Below are 17,336 nucleotides of genomic sequence, written 5' to 3'. Positions count from 1 at the left end.
TGAATGGGCCCTAAATATTATTTAAAAAAAACTAAGCATACATCGTAGATTTTTTTTTATTGATCGCCTTTATCAGTGGGCAATAAATGACAAAGCGGACATAAGTTATATTGTAGTATAAATTCATGTTTATTCCTGCGCTCTCTGTGGATTGAACAGTCACTAATGCCAGCATTGTTCATTTATAGGAATCGCTATCGGGCGCCTTCCTTTGTTTACTTCCGCCGGGTGCACCACTGCGCACTGTCCCCGGCTCGGGAACTTCCGGTGAGTAGCCAGGAAGGCGCCCAGCCCGCAGGAGGGGGAGACTATTAAAGCGCGGACACTTCCGGGGCTGTCAGTGGCTGGGGAGTGACGGACATGGCGGAGGAGAGCTGTGAGCTGAACGGCTCCGGAGCGGCGGTGGTGTGCCGGAGGTGTGCGGCCCCCGGGGAGAGAGGCGGCGTGTCCAAGTGGGTCCGGCTCAATGTGGGGGGGACGTGTTTTCTGACAACCAGACAAACTCTGTGCAGAGACCCGAAATCCTTCCTGTACCGGCTGTGCCAGGCGGACCCGGACCTGGACTCTGACAAGGTAGGGGATGACGAGAGGCACTGGGGCGAGGGGCCAAAGGGGGAAACGCATGTTAGGTGTTACTGGGGCGAGGGGCCAAAGGGGGAAACACATGTTGGGATGTTACTGGGGAGAGGGGCTGAATTGGGTACAGGGATGAGGATGTTTCATGGGAGAGGGGCTGAAGTGGCTACAATGCTTAGGAGGCTGCAAGGGACACTGGGGTGAGGTGCTGAAGTGGGTACAGGGCTGAGGATGTTACAGGGGACACTGGAGAGAGGGGCTGATGTGGATACAGGGGTGAGGAGGCTGCAGAGGACACTGGGGTGAGGCTGTCACTGGGGAGAGGGGCTGACGTGGGTACATGGGTGAGGATGTCACTGGGGAGAGGGGCTGAAGTGGGTACAGGGGTGAGGCTGTCACTGGGGAGAGGGGCTGAAGTGGGTACAGGGGTGAGGCTGTCACTGGGGAGAGGGGCTGAAGTGGGTACAGGGGTGAGGCTGTCACTGGGGAGAGGGGCTGAAGTGGGTACAGGGGTGAGGCTGTCACTGGGGAGAGGGGCTGAAGTGGGTACAGGGGTGAGGCTGTCACTGGGGAGAGGGGCTGAAGTGGGTACAGGGGTGAGGCTGTCACTGGGGAGAGGGGCTGAAGTGGGTACAGGGGTGAGGCTGTCACTGGGGAGAGGGGCTGAAGTGGGTACAGGGGTGAGGCTGTCACTGGGGAGAGGGGCTGAAGTGGGTACAGGGGTGAGGCTGTCACTGGGGAGAGGGGCTGAAGTGGGTACAGGGGTGAGGCTGTCACTGGGGAGAGGGGCTGAAGTGGGTACAGGGGTGAGGCTGTCACTGGGGAGAGGGGCTGAAGTGGGTACAGGGGTGAGGCTGTCACTGGGGAGAGGGGCTGAAGTGGGTACAGGGGTGAGGCTGTCACTGGGGAGAGGGGCTGAAGTGGGTACAGGGGTGAGGCTGTCACTGGGGAGAGGGGCTGAAGTGGGTACAGGGGTGAGGCTGTCACTGGGGAGAGGGGCTGAAGTGGGTACAGGGGTGAGGCTGTCACTGGGGAGAGGGGCTGAAGTGGGTACAGGGGTGAGGCTGTCACTGGGGAGAGGGGCTGAAGTGGGTACAGGGGTGAGGCTGTCACTGGGGAGAGGGGCTGAAGTGGGTACAGGGGTGAGGCTGTCACTGGGGAGAGGGGCTGAAGTGGGTACAGGGGTGAGGCTGTCACTGGGGAGAGGGGCTGAAGTGGGTACAGGGGTGAGGCTGTCACTGGGGAGAGGGGCTGAAGTGGGTACAGGGGTGAGGCTGTCACTGGGGAGAGGGGCTGAAGTGGGTACAGGGGTGAGGCTGTCACTGGGGAGAGGGGCTGAAGTGGGTACAGGGGTGAGGCTGTCACTGGGGAGAGGGGCTGAAGTGGGTACAGGGGTGAGGCTGTCACTGGGGAGAGGGGCTGAAGTGGGTACAGGGGTGAGGCTGTCACTGGGGAGAGGGGCTGAAGTGGGTACAGGGGTGAGGCTGTCACTGGGGAGAGGGGCTGAAGTGGGTACAGGGGTGAGGCTGTCACTGGGGAGAGGGGCTGAAGTGGGTACAGGGGTGAGGCTGTCACTGGGGAGAGGGGCTGAAGTGGGTACAGGGGTGAGGCTGTCACTGGGGAGAGGGGCTGAAGTGGGTACAGGGGTGAGGCTGTCACTGGGGAGAGGGGCTGAAGTGGGTACAGGGGTGAGGCTGTCACTGGGGAGAGGGGCTGAAGTGGGTACAGGGGTGAGGCTGTCACTGGGGAGAGGGGCTGAAGTGGGTACAGGGGTGAGGCTGTCACTGGGGAGAGGGGCTGAAGTGGGTACAGGGGTGAGGAGGCTGCAGGGGACACTGGGGAGAGGGGGGGGGTAGGGGGTCAGGTGGTTACTGAGGAGAGGGGCTTCTGGGATCAGGACCGGTGTGAGAGGCCACAGGGATAGGGGATACTGGGGAAAGGGGTCGAAGGAGGAACTGGGTGGGAGTGAGGGGGAAGAGGTGTTGAGACACTGGAGAGGGGGGCCTGAAGGGGGGGGCGGATCACAGTGAGCAGGAGGTGTCAGGGAAATCTGGGTTAAGGCACCACAGGGGGTAACGGGGCACTTGGGAAAAGGGGAGAGGGTACTAGGGAGGGGGTGCTGGGGGTCCCAAGGGGAAGGGGTGATATAAGACCCTGGACAGAGGGGGGTGTGGGTGGTCCAGCTCCTCCTCTGCTGGGACATGTGGTACCATAGTAAACTTCAGTTTGTTTTGGGTTAGTCATGACCTGAATCAAGGAGGGGCTTTGATGATTAAATGCAGGAACGAAGTTTGAATGATTATAGCTCTCGGTCTTCCTGGAAGATGAAAATCCCAATTGAGGGTTTTGTGCCCAGAAAAAGGAAAGTGCGCTCAGTCCGATTCCCACCCACATGGACTTGGCAGGGGGGGCACAGTTGAGACACTTGTCTGACCCCAATAGTGAGAACCCGAGTTCCTATCTTCTCTGCAGAAAGTGAGATTTCCACCCTCTGTTACCCGTCATGTACAATGTGTCTGGATGGAACAAGTTTATAAATGGTGTGAATGAATCTGTACAGAAATGTAGAATTGTATGAATTGGGCTGCCATTTGACTCCATGGTGCTGTGATAGGGTAGAAGGGTGGCTCCATGGTGTTCTGATGGGGTAGAAGGGTGACTCCATGGTGCTCTGATGGGGTAGAAGGATGACTCCATGGTGCTCTGATGGGGTAGAAGGGTGACTCCATGGTGCTCTGATGGGGTAGAAGGATGACTCCACGGTGTTCTGATGGGGTAGAAGGGTGACTCCACGGTGCTCTGATGGTGTAGAAGGGTGACTCCACGGTGCTCTGATGGGGTAGAAGGGTGACTCCACGGTGCTCTGATGGGGTAGAAGGGTGACTCCATGGTGCTCTGATGGGGTAGAAGGGTGACTCCATGGTGCTCTGATGGGGTAGAGGGGTGACTCCATGGTGCTCTGATGGGTTAAAGGGTGACTCCATGGTGCTCTGATGGGGTAGAAGGGTGGCTCCATGGTGCTGTGATGGTGTAGAAGGGTGCTGATGTAGAATAGGACAGTGCTGAGTATAATGGGCATCACTCATGATCTATTCTATGTACATATCCAGTTGGATGTGTATGTCTTTGTTGAAGTGTAATGGTGCTGCTTTCAGGTTTCATATCACTCCTCGGGCATCCTGCATTTCTCCTGTCATGTGCCAGTAGGTTCAGCCCAGCACATCACTTGAATGACCGGTCTGGCTTCCTGAACATTTGTGGAAACCATATACCTGATTATTTACTTTGGGTCAGTCTCCTGATCCCTCGTCTATGGTCGCTTACAATGCCAGATTAGACGGGCTTAACCTCCATGTTACATTAGCTGCCTTATAAGTCACCTGGTGGGCCGGGAACCAAATATCTCGCCAGACACAAGTACTGCCCTCACTGCACAGTAGTAGTAGTAGTAGTTGTAGTAGTCTCATCTGAATGAGCTGGAAAATATTTGACAATTTCTGATCACTTTGCATCTTCTTTAAAGATACAACTGTCCATACTGTTTGTATATAATACTATATGCAGTTTTTTTTTTCTTTTAACTTATGTTTACTATATTTGAAATTGTGTTTTTTTGGTTTTTATTAATTGACTTGGTGTCCAGAAAATCTGATTTCTAGTCCAGATTGTCCTGCGTTGATAGATTTTTATTTCACCAGGATCATAGCGGTCTGTCCTACCTGTGGCTGCACATCCCACTGACCATCTTCTCCATTGAACACACACGCTACTAGTAGGTGACTGGGCGACTTTCCAGATGTGCTGTAGAATGTGTTTGGATGACTCCCATAGGAATGTTCTAGTGAACTCCTCTGGGGCCAGAAGTGATGTAAACGTACCGTGTCATGTCATCTATTTGAATACGGGGGAACTCCCTTAGGAATAAACATTCAAAATGCCAAATGAACCCTGAGCCTCCATTTACAGTAGTGTGATTTTTGTGAGCGTGGAAAACGTGTCACCCTTGCGGTTGTTGACGGCATTCGGAATGCACCAAGCAATACGTCCGTTTTGTGCAGATGACAAGTAGCATGTAAGGGAGCCCATTGAAATGAATGACAAATGTGCAAAACCACAATGCAAGTGTGAATCTGAGCTATAGTATATCTAAAGACAAAACTTTTTTCATTTTGGGTAGAGTAAGGGAAGGGTTCAAAGAGTGTGTGTGGTGTGTGTCTGTTATTTTTTTATTTTTTTGTACATAAGGGTCTACTTCACTTCCTGTCCTGAAGACTCAACAGGAATTGGCAGGCTATCTTTCTAATGTGAGGAAAATCACATCTGTGACAGTTGTCACAGGAACACATGTTCCTATTGGAAGATTTCCCTTCTATTCCTGTTTTGGCAGCAACTCAAAAATGTTGTTTACCCTTCTTCTTTCTTGGTGACATTAGTGATCAGGACAATTGGAGAGAGTGAGTCTTCTAACAGGAGAACAGCCTTTCTCAACCAAGGTGTATTCTGGCAGCCTTGACATTTTCACGCAGCATCCTGTCTTTCCATGGTGCAGGCACAATGGAAAGGAATGACACTAATCCAGGGAGGGTGGGAGCCATTCAGAAAAAGATGCATTTGCCTCCATCCAGGCCTGCCCCCTTCCATGCTGCCACAGTTGCAGCCTATGCTGTAAATGTAGGACTCTGATGTGAAGGGGGGGCGGCAAGGATGCTGATGTGTAAAGGGCTTCTGATATGAAGGGGACACTCTAATGTGAAAGGTGGGAACTGTGATATGACAGTGGGGGCTCTGATGTGGCAGGAGCCCCATTTTTTTTTTTTGTGGGTCCCCTCCCTTAAAATCCATTCCAGATGCCTATCCTGGGATAAGTGCCTGGTATGGATTTTGGAGGGGGCCACAAGTTTTTTTTTTTTTTGCTTTGTTTTTTTTAAACGTTTTAGACTGGGGGTGCCTCGAGATGTTGCATACTGTTAAAGGGTACCATGACTGATAACGGTTGACAAATGCTGTTCTTACTCTTCACCACTCTATCCAAATCTTCACAAAAAAAAGTTTTTTGCCTTTTAGTTATGCTTTAAAGGTTGGCTCCACTCAAAGCTGACTGCACACTCTGCTTAATTTGTCTTAATATAAATGAATTGGTAGCGGCCCCTCCAAATTGCAATTTTATGCATTTAAAAGAGAACTATGGCCCAACCTTTTTTGGCTGTAGTTCTCGTTGGGGTCACAACAGGATATTTCCTAATGTCCCCCTGTGTCCCAAAACTCAGCATATAGCGGGCTATTGCCCACTATATTATTACAGCGCAGAGCTGCACTGCAGCCAGAAAAGATCCCGATAATTTTTGTCGGGATCTTTCCCTGTGGGTGGAAGATCGGAGAAGGGAGAAGATCGGGAGCTGAGTAATCGGTGGTATGTGATCACTCATTTCTCGATCAATAGTGCCGACATGTGACGGCTTCAGTGTCACACATCAGCTCTAATTATGGGGGTGAGTGAATTTCACACTCCCCATAATTCTCCTTTTTTATATAGACCTCTCCAGGATCCTGATTTAGATAAAGAAGCCGTATATTTACTTTGGAGTGCCACTATCCATTCATTTATATTCTGCTCACCAGTGGCGAGCTGAGCTGGACCAGTGATGGTTTGGATTAATTCAGCATACTGTGGAATAAATAAATTGGGAAAATCCAGTTTTGAGTGTTACATTTTTGTTGCAGAATGGAGGAACAAACTAATGCAGAGACATTACACCCTTGTCGCATCGGAAACGTCAACCAGTCTGTGCCGTTGTGAGTGGAGTTCCATCGCAGAATGTTTAATTCCAGGAATAGTGTTTAGCTGGGAAATGCTTTCCTGGCCCTACATCACTACAGGACACATTAGTAAGGTATCAGTCTGTCAGAGGTAGTTTTACAATAGCTGGAGATCCATACTGTAGGAAGGAATGGACTTCCCAGTACTGAAGCAGTTAAAGGCTAAGTTTACCTTTCTCACCATGTTTCATGTAACACCAAAATTCAGGGTGTAGCATGAAACATTGTCAGATCGCACCCCACACACTTAACTGAATTGTGGGGTTCTTCTCCAGGCAGGCTTGTGCTTATTTTTTAATTTGGCGTGGCTGTGTGTAGCTCAACCTAAACAGCCAGGTCACCCATTCACAGATCCTTTGATCACATTTACAGGTCAGGTCACCCATTCACAGATCCTCCCATTCGCCACAAAGAAACTTGTAGTTCTCGATGGGATATAGGTGTATTCTATTCATTCTTCCTCTCATCCAGGTTACTGAATTCTGCACCGCCGTACAAATGTGGACATGATGAGTGCAGCAGAAACAGGATCGTTGCAACCATGGTCCAGTGATCATGGTTGCAATGCTTTTCTGGCTCCAATGCAAAATAAAATGCCCTTTTTGTTTTTTTTCTTTGAAGTGTGCTTTTTATTTTTTGTTCTATGGATTTTATTGTGTTTTCAAGTTTTAACAATTAAGATGAACAATGAGTATAACAATACATACAAAATGTAGTGCACACATTGTGCACAAAAGGAGCAGTTCTGTGCAAATACCATGAACAAACCAAGAACAATATCAGCATTAGTTTGTAGTTGAACATTTGAAATATAGCAACATCCATGGTCAGGCATATAAGAAACACAAAAAGAAAGCAACCTCAATAGGGTGAAGTCTCGACTCGGAGAGACAAAAGATCTTGTTTTTATTATATTGATTTAAAAATATTGAATTTCCCTTTCAGAGTGGTTTTCGTGTGTTTTTGTATTGTTTGTCTCTATTGGAAAATACTTGTTTAGATATGTAAAGTCATCTTGATTTTTGCATCTTTCCAGCTGTCGGATGTATTAGAACTCGCCTCATTATTTTATGCATATGTTTAGGTTTCCTTTCTGGATTTGCATTCTCAAAGGAAAGGATTTACCTATTTACATGCACCCCCCTACAAGTGCGCTATGGAAAAAAAAGATTCACCAGCTGAACGATTACTCAAATGAGGGAAACTTTGTACAACAGAATGACAACCAGAGATTTTCATTGAACAAACGAAGATGAATGGATAGCTCCGACTACCCCACAACAGAAAAAAGCTGATAACATGGCATAGGTCTAGCTTCGCGGCACAGTTTAAAGTTGATTGCTTGGTGACTGCCATGAAATCTACCTCTAAGAGGAAATACCAGGCCTGCCTTTACTGATCCTTCTGGAAATGCTAGTTTCTGGCTTTAATACTTGAGTATTAGAACAAGTATACAGCCAGTATAGTCTGAAGTTCTAATCTGCATACTTGTTCCAGATCAGTGACTTGAATAGTAGTAATGTAAAATCCACTATTTAAAAAAAAAATACATGCACACAAATTCATAAAAGGGGGAAAATATGCATTTATAATTTACATTGGAGCCAGCAACTGGGATCTGTGACCTGTATCTTTAAAGCTGGCCATCCACTTCTCAAATTTTGGTCAACTCCTGCTGACTTTGTTGTATTTTGAGCTACGGGTGGCCCCTTCTGCACAACTCGGAACAGTGTCTGCAGCCATTAAGATGTACTCATGATTGGGGTATTTTGCCCCAGCTCCCCTACTGACCAAAGGTAAGGATGTTGTATTGGGAGGGGTGCTCTCCTGTATTGCTCTCCCCCACCCTATACATTGTATTTCTTTGACTGAGCATCTTGTGTTGGGGAAGAGCTAGGAAGCATAACCTTTAAGTAAGGTTCTGTATTCTTGAAATAAAGCAAGCGTTTCCAGTAGGGATGTCTCGATATCGATACTAGTATCTAAATATTTAAACAGTGGCGGCTGTCCGAGTTCCCGCGCTTGTGGGGGCCTCGGCAGCCTGCTGGGGACCTGCAGATAGCTGTCCGTGGCAGTGCCTGTCCGGTTCTTCATCTCCTCCTTTCCGGCACAGCCATGGACAGCCCCAGAGGCGGACCGGCCGCCCCAAGGCTAGAAGCTGTGGCTTTCTGCCACTGATTGACAGTGGAGGACTGGGACGGGAGATGGATGGAGGTCAGGGGGCCCAGCAGTGGTGATGGTCGGCCGACGGTAAAGAGGCTGGGCCTCGGCATCGCCGTCCTGAATGTGGATGTCGCCCGGGTGAGATCTACAAGCAGCCTGGTGAGAGGAATTCTGCTGTGGTGACATGTATTCTGCTTGGACTCTGTCTGCACAAAACACCACAATCTACCCCACAATACTCTGCCATTACCCCTTTACCAGGAACCAGACTCCTTTTATCTATCCCATCTGACAGTGGCAACCTAATCAACGCACTGGAGTAAAGGAAGCAACAAAAATTACCTGACGCATATGAGGCTTCCCTCATTTAAACAGAGAATCTTTTGCCTATAAAATTTTACTGCCTACACACTATCCGCTGTCACCTGCTGAAGGAGGCTAACCTGTGACCATTTTCATTATTTTACCGTAAAATCACATAACTTGTTGCTTGTGAGATTTCCACCTCCCCAGCTACACCATTATCTTAAGTGGTATTTGTTCTTCTAAACTCCGGTAATGCAAACCTTTTTTGTAAAGAACTCGGGGAATTTCAAGAACTTCCCCTTGCAGGGGGTCTACCTCCTTACTGCAAGGGTAAAGTGTCTGGGGTACTTGGATTAAGCAGATATACTTAACTGACTGATCCTTGGTTGCGTGGTGGTCCGCACTCTTTTCTCCCCCTCCGCTCTGACTTCAGGATGTCCCTTGGTGTCCATGTGTTTAATGCAAGTCAGTGAACGTACAGTAAATGTGATTACATCAGTGGCAGAAGATCCTGCAAGGACCAGTCTAGCAGCCTGGTGGGACAGCGGATGAGGTGAGCATCTGCTTTATTTGAACCCTGTAAATTAAACAAGAACTTAAACCTTGCAGTACTGGGGTAGCCTCACTGCAAGGGTAAGTTGTTTTTAAGCCCCAGAGTTCTTCTTTAAAGAGACTTGGTCACAAGCAAAATACTTGTATTGGAAGCCTTCGGTGGAACTTGTGATGCTTTCACACTTGACTTACCGGTTCCAGGGAACAGAAACTGAACGGATGCGATTTGCTGACCACAGTTTGCTAAAATGTGAAAAACAGGATTGTGTTAACAAATCTATAGTTTGATGGAAATCCCACATTCACATCTTTGTGTGGCTGTGATTAAGACCTAAATGGTTTGAAACACGTCAGCCAATACATTTTACTGATGTGGAATTTCCATTAAAGCGTCTAGCTTCATGTAACGTATTGCTCTTCCATGATGTGCTGATCTGTGTACTGCCGTATCTGACAATGAAAGTGATCCACATCGTGTACTGTTTTGAATTATATCGCGTCTTCAAGCTAGTTTTTCTAAGGAGGGTAGACTTGTATGGGGACTACATGTGTGAGCTGTCATTGTTAGAATGACTGCCATAAAGCAGGGGTGGACAAATGAATATGGAATCCAGTAGCCAGTCTATCCAATCCAGAAGCCAGCAGGATATTTTTTTAAAAAGCCAGGTCTATTGACCACAATTGGAGAGAACCTCAAAGGCTCCTGGGATTTGTCCAGCTCTGCTGTAAGGCCTAACTGGCTTGTACTTCTGGCACTTGATCTCCCATCACCGTTCTTCTGTACAAGGGACTAGAGAAGCAAATGTGAAGATCGGTTCATGTCGTTCTATTAGCTGTTTATCCAATGATTTAAACTTGAAGTCCAGACCATAAAACTTCCGTTTTCATATATTCCTCTCTAGGAAACAAGGTTATAATTCTACTTTGTGTTCACCAAATGCCTTTTGAGAACCCAGTTATCACCTTGTATAAGGAGCAGGCCCCACCCACTACAGGCTGCCTGCAGAAAACTACAGGAGGGGGAGGAGACCAGACCAGTCACCCTCCACAAGGAGAGGGCAGCAGTGACTAGTCTTTATTACAGGAAGCTCCTGCACAGAGGAAAGGTTTCACACTGGATTACGGCACAGATCTGCAAGAAATACACAAAGCACCCCAAGTTTCCAGTATGACTACACACGACTCTCTTGTATTTAGACAAAATTGTCTTCCTGGAGGTCAGCTTTGAGTGAACCCATAGAATACTTTTTTTTTCCCCCTATCCGTATTAAGCTTTTCCTCTAGAATAAGAGTCATTCCAACAGAAGACAGTAGAAAAAAATATATAAACCCCATTATGAGTATTTTAATCATTCCCCTGTTCCCTAAAATGTTATGTACCTTAATGTAAACATGTCATGAGGGACATATGACTCCTGTGTGTCTCCTGAAAATGCTAGTTACCAAGCTGTCTGACTTCAATATGTCATGGCACTGACCCCAGTGAGATCAGAGCTTCTAATCTGCATGTTGGTCATGGTTCTCTGTTCCTCAGAAAGCATTAAAGCCATATAGTGATCATGGCTCCCAGGCAACTGGCATATTCAGAAAGCGAGGTCAACAATGGCAGCTCATTGTACTTCTGAACCCAGTTTTCCTTTTAACCCATTTTCCCCGAATAGTCTTATCACAGCTTCTCTTTAACTCTAGTGCCACCAGCAGCCTTTGTACGGCGGATCTGGCCTTTTCTTGAGAAGCCTTGGCATCGGTCACAGCTGCTGGGTTCTGCATAACATGGTGTGTTTGTCAAGCTACTACTGCCATAACATTCATTATTCTCACTTATCTGCAAGTGTCTAAAGTACCACAAGGGAAATGATTTGTGTCTTGGGAGTTCTTGATTTATTTAGCTGCTCTTCAGCAAGATGTTAGCAGCAAGTAAATGATAATAATTACATGAAAGCATCTGTTCCCCAGATGTAACTTCTCTGTACATTACGTTCTCGCGTATTAATCAATTTGCTGCTTATTTAACCGGTTCTGAGTAAATTTGATGTGCATGTCCTTGTGAGATTGGGAATCTCAATTTTCTTTTAATGGCACCCTCTGCTTTCTGTGTTAGTGTAAGCACCGGTATTTCTGTTCTCCGTAGAGGCCCGTAATGGCACTTTTACATACAGGCAGTCCCCGGGTTACACACAAGATAGGGACTTGTATGTCTGTTCTTAAGTTGAATTTGTATGTAAGTTGGAACATGTAAATTTTTTTTTTTTTTTTAGGGATAGGGAAGGGTTAACCCTGTTTTGCTGTCAGTGGCTCTAATCCCACACCATACTAACCAAAACGTGCAAATTGTATTTTTTTTTTTAGGAGTTCTACTTTACATGCAACTTGGACAGATGTTTGTACAATTTCCTGCAATGTACAGTACCAGACCAGGAAGAAGAGGCAGGCACGTCTACAACTTGAGACAAAAAACAAAAAGGAGCGCCTCCATAGTGTAAAACGAATTTTAATGATAAAAAAGCACAATTGTATTGTACTTGCAAGAAGTCGGTAGTAAAAAGGCATGTAGAAAACAATGGGATGTCAAATCATCTAGCAGCGGAAGTCCGAAAAGATGTGCAGCATCAGCGTCCACTGCCTCTGTGTGGTCTGGGTTTACATGTGATGCTGCACATCTTTTCAGACTTCCGCTGCTAGATGATTTGACATCCCATTGTTTTCTACATGCCTTTTTACTACCGACTTCTTGTAAGTACAATACAATTGTGCTTTTTTATCATTAAAATTCGTTTTACACTATGGAGGCGCTCCTTTTTGTTTATTGTCTCTCAGATTGAAGGTCCTTTGACCTGTGGAGCTGCCTCTTCAGTGTGTTCGTTACCATTTCAACTGGCCGATATTGCATGTGGAGGCGCTGGTATTGTTTCCTGTCACGTCTACAACTTCCTGTAATGTACAGCAGAAGGGACAGCACTACGAACACGGTAGCATTACAACTAGTTGAACAGCCTGGTACCTCTGTCCGTAAAGGTGCCCACACACCTTACAATTTATCTGCAGATTTTCTGTGGTCAGATGGAAAAACTGCAACAGATTGGCCCAGGTGGAGATTCCTCCAGCCACACAGTTAAGTGTAGATGGAGGAATCAGTTGCACCTTTTCCATCTGACCACAGAAAATCTGCAGATAAATTGTAAGGTGTGTGTGTGGGCAGCTTAACTCGGATGTCCGTAACTCGGATGTCCGTATTTCTCTAATAATAAGTTCCCTATAAAGGGTCAGTCTGGCCCATACAGGTACTTTACATATGGATGGACTCAATTGCAGGCAAATTAAGTTGACTTGGTATATCAGATGGGACTCCAGTGATCAAATACTGGAGACTACGAGCCAATACTGGAAAATACGAGCCATCATTTAGTACTTATTCCTTTTTACAGCGGATTTTTAGGTCCTATTCACATTTGTGTATGAGGCAGGATCACTGAGTCTCGCAACATCCATCATGCAGACTATAGTGTTACTGTTAAGTCCCCTTTTAGGCCCCGTTCACATTGAGCGATTTATCGCGCGATTTTTGTAGCGATATCGCTCATATTTCCGCACTATATCGCTCTATGTAGCTTCACCAATACAATTCAATGTAGCTGTTCACATCTCGTCTCGCTCAATATCGCTCAATATCGCTTGTAGCTCGTCGCTGGTAGCTTGTCGCTTCTACATGACCCTTTTTTAGAGCGATTTTGAGCGATATTGCTCCTGATTGCATACAGCCCAATAGGAAGACGTCGCTCAAAGTCGCGCGATTTGCATGTCGCTCAGTGTGAATGGGGTCTTAAGTGTTATCTGTAAATGTTCAGTAATATGATAAGATTATCGTCCTGAGTCATGCTTCTGAGTGATTGAGATCTGTTTTTATATCTGCATTTAGATTGCAGGGTTCTCTGAGCTGTTTTGACTTTTACTTCCTTTGGACTCAAATACCTTTCTAATGGTCAGACATGAAATTAAGAATGCTAATAAGGTAACTTTCAACCAATTACATTGTCTGGGCAGGTGATCATTGCCTTTTATGTATTCATATTTTTGTTTTGTTAGCCAACTGGTTTAGCTCGTATTGGTTGCAGCAGATGCCCCTTCAGCCTTTTTTTTTTTTGTCAAGCAAAATCAGCCAACAGACTGCAGGGACTTAGCTGTGAGACATGATTGGGCAGAGTCATCATGACTTTGCCCAATCATGGCTCTATATTTGTACTGATTGGCACAGTGTCAGGTGCAAGACTGTAGCCAATTACCGTTTCGGACGGCGCAGTGCATTGTGGGATGTTCCGCGGTCGAACAGACCGCGGACATCCCGTAATGTTCGGCGAACACTAGAACAGGCTATGTTGGAGTCGAACCTATGTGCGACTCGAACATGCAGCCCATCCCTAGCCAGGAGTTCCTTCTGGTGACTTAAGAAAAGTGGAATAGTGACGTCGGCATAATTTATTGCAACAATCGCATGCTTTTTACCATCCTGCTGTCAGGATTTTGATTATGTTGCCCATTTATTGTCTCCTATATTGGCAGTGTCCAAGTATTCCTATAGTGTAGTCGCATTGTGTTGTCTATTAGCGGGACAGAGTTGGTGTCTGCTTTTAGAGACCATAACCTAAACTTTTCCTTGTACTGCAGGTCTGTTTGAATTAGAACTAAATCCAAAAAGTTTGAAGGTTCTCCTTCATCCAGGTCATGGTATATCTGTAAAAATTAAGTCAAGGCAACTGGTCTTGCTGTATTTTTCTTGAAGATGTTTCAGTAGTCATCCAACCAGCTGAATTGAGAAAGCTGGTTAGATAGGCAGTGAAACGTCTTCAAGAAAAATACAGCAAGTCCCGTTGCCTTGACTTACTTTTTGGATTTATATCTGTAAAAAGTATTTGTATAAAGTGGAGAGGGACTAGAACACCTGTCAGGTTTTTATTGCTGTCTGTGGATATTCGCCCACTTTGTCCTGATAAATGTGATCACGCAGAGTGAAAGCTGAAGAAAAATTCCACATTTTGAGTTGTAACCAGAAATGGAATAGATGGGAAATCTTGCAATTGGTGACACTAAGGGATTTCCTCAAGTGAAGTCACTCGCACTCCAACATAGTTTCTGTAAATGCTTCTTTATTGATAAAAAAGGTGTCACATTTATAATGACGTTTTGGAACCGGGTGGGTCTTTTCCTCAAGCAAACCACAACTCAGGCAAGGGATTTCTCTCACTTCTGTTGTGGCTGGGGAAAAGGAAGTGATTGGGGAAACTCCACAATGGGGCACACATGGCAAACAAGACTAACTGGTTATAACCCTCCCTAATTGTATCTAATATGTAAAATTTAAAAAAAGTGTTTATTTAGTTAAACGTCTTCAATTTCAAACCAATGAACACTCAACCCCCTAATCTGGAACTACACCCGCCACGGCCCTTTTACAAGCACTTAATGTTTCCATTAGAAGGCTGCTAAGATTTTGCTCCAAAGAATGTTAAGGAGGGGGAAGAGTTGTGATTTCAATGCACTTAAAAGATTTAAAGTGCTTGTTTTGGAAGCCTCTTCTCCAGGGAGGTATTTTGTTTTCCCCGGAGATGAGATTTAAAGTGAAATGATGTTCTATCCTGGTGGTCAGTGCCAAAGGGACTGGCATTGAAAGAAATCTATCCAGTGGAGATGCTGAGAACGATAAATATGAGAATGGATGACCCGTGTGAAGCATTGGAAAACCTATATCTGTATGTCTTCATTACAAATCCAAAAAGTTCTTCTTCAAGAAGAGCATTTTGGATCTTTTGAACCCACATCACCAAATGATCTGGTTATATTTTCACTTTGGTCTCCAAGCCCTACGCCTTGGAAGCCATGATTTCCATGTACTACACTCTTGATGGCCAGCAAGCCTGACACAATATTTGGGGGGTTACACTTCTCTACTGTATCTCAAGATAAAGTGTTGTCTGGATTTAAATGGGCCAAATTTCCTTCTTCTCATCAGCATCTGGCACAACCCCATCTGCAGTAAAACGGTACAGAAAACAAGTAGTACCACTAACATTTTCATGCTGAAAGGCATTTTTTAGCTCTGGATGTGTTTTCAGTTGCCCCCTTTTAATAAGACTATATTGAATATCATTACCTCCCAGGATAAAAGTATATCCTTGTTTTCATTAATGCTGTTTTGCATTATTCATGTGTTATGTGCTTTGTGCAAATTATATCCTGTTGTGCTGCTGCCTTGTGCATAAAAGCAACACTTCCCTTTCAACGTGTATTTTTGTTTCCTTAACAGGCTTGTAGAATAGTTTTAAACCTAAAGTGATAAAGTTGCAGGGTTATGTATGAGAAATTGCTGCTAATATATGAGGACTTCACTGGGCAGAATGGGGAACATTACAATTCAATGTACACGAGTGCTTGAACGCAATGGCACAGAGATCTTCTTTGTTATTGATGTAGCCTTTAAAGTGGAGCTCCAGTCAAAACTCAGAGGGTTGGGATCTTTCAGGACAGAAATTAAGCCAAAATGTGCCAAACTGTGGGGGGGGGAGAACCAAGGGGACATATGCTTCAGATGTGGTGTTTCAGCATTTGCTGATGTAATAAAAAAAAAGTGCATTAAGACTGGAACCTGCAGTGGGAACCTGAATGTGATGTGATGTGATGAAGTGGAGAGAGGGAGGAATGTAAATGGTGATGAAGGATGTGGAGAGAGGGAGGAATGTAAATGGTGATGAAGGATGTGGAGAGAGGGAGGAAATTCTAGGTTGTGGAAATTGGTTGGAACTATGTATACTCTGCAGTGTACAGGATGCAGTGTAAGCCTATTGACTTTGTCTGATATCATTTACATTTCTTGCTTGCAGGATGAAACAGGTGCCTATTTAATAGACCGAGACCCCACATACTTTGGACCAGTGTTGAATTATTTGAGACACGGGAAACTGGTGATAAACAAAGACCTAGCAGAAGAAGGTAAGCTTTTCTTTGAGGAAGAAAAAAAATGGATAAATATATAAATAAATCTATATATATTAATTGAAAGAGCTGCTATTGCAGCGAACGATCCATATGGAATATATATATGAGGGTTGTTTTGCCTGCCAAATGATTTGTAGTTCTGTCTATTCAGTCCTGAGATTTGCATAGCTAAGTGAATGACGGCACTTTTTTAAATTACAATTCAAAACAGAAGGCATGCAAAGTCTTACAGTTCATGGTTTGTAGAAGGCAGCCACAGCTACAGAGCACAGTGGCACAGAGGATTTGTGTGCATTTGTATGGAAGCAGTGCTCTTTCTAAAAACTTGGAGGTTTTGATCAAAGCAGCTGACTTATTATTTTCTGCAGAACGGGTTACCATGACCTGACTTTGTTCTTGACTTGTGTGGATCAGATTTGTAGATGATGAAATCTGGAATCCATAAGCTACTAATGGTTTTTATCACTTTAACTCTGAAATGGCACAACAAGGACCCATTGCATCTAAATCTAAAGAACTCCAGCAATACTTTTTTTTAACACTTGCAGTGTGGCTATCCCCGTACCACAAGGATTAAGTGTTTTTTTTTTTTTGTTTAGGTTAAAAAAAAAAATTATTTAAAGGAAAACTATGGTGTTAGTGCTTTTCCCCATAGTTAGTGCTTTTCCCCACAAACTAGCATCCTCCCGTCACCCTAAGCTCAGTATACCGCGAGCTACAGCTCGCCGTACACTGAGACGCCGCAGCTGAAGCGAATCCCGACAATTATGTCTGGATCCGCCCAGCTGCGTGAGTGACGGCTGGCTCTGGTGACGTGGGAGCACGGAGCCAGGCGGTGTCTAATGACAGCTTACTGATTGGTTGGGAAGCTGGCCAATCAAAAAGCCGGGCAGCGAGTCATTACCTCCCCCCCCCCCCCCGGGCCACCGAATTCG

The 17,336-nt window shown here is 45.6% G+C and overlaps 1 protein-coding gene across 1 annotated transcript in view; it reads left to right on the top strand.

Annotated features, from left to right (window-relative positions):
- Positions 1-268: 268 nt before the first annotated feature.
- Positions 269-17,336, top strand: part of LOC108794716 (BTB/POZ domain-containing protein KCTD5) — a 44,105-nt gene continuing 27,037 nt past the window's right edge. Inside the window, exons 1-2 of the mRNA XM_018565806.1 lie at positions 269-573; positions 16,287-16,395. Of these exons, the coding sequence (XP_018421308.1) occupies positions 361-573; positions 16,287-16,395 (322 nt within the window). The 5' untranslated portion in view covers positions 269-360. The remainder of the gene's footprint in view (positions 574-16,286; positions 16,396-17,336) is intronic.

The sequence above is a fragment of the Nanorana parkeri genome, unplaced genomic scaffold (genome assembly GCF_000935625.1).
Source record: "Nanorana parkeri isolate BGI_ZX_2015 unplaced genomic scaffold, ASM93562v1 scaffold889, whole genome shotgun sequence".
Lineage (NCBI taxonomy): Eukaryota > Metazoa > Chordata > Amphibia > Anura > Dicroglossidae > Nanorana > Nanorana parkeri.
Note: the sequence above shows the minus strand (reverse complement) of the source record. Positions and strands in the feature narration are given on the sequence as shown.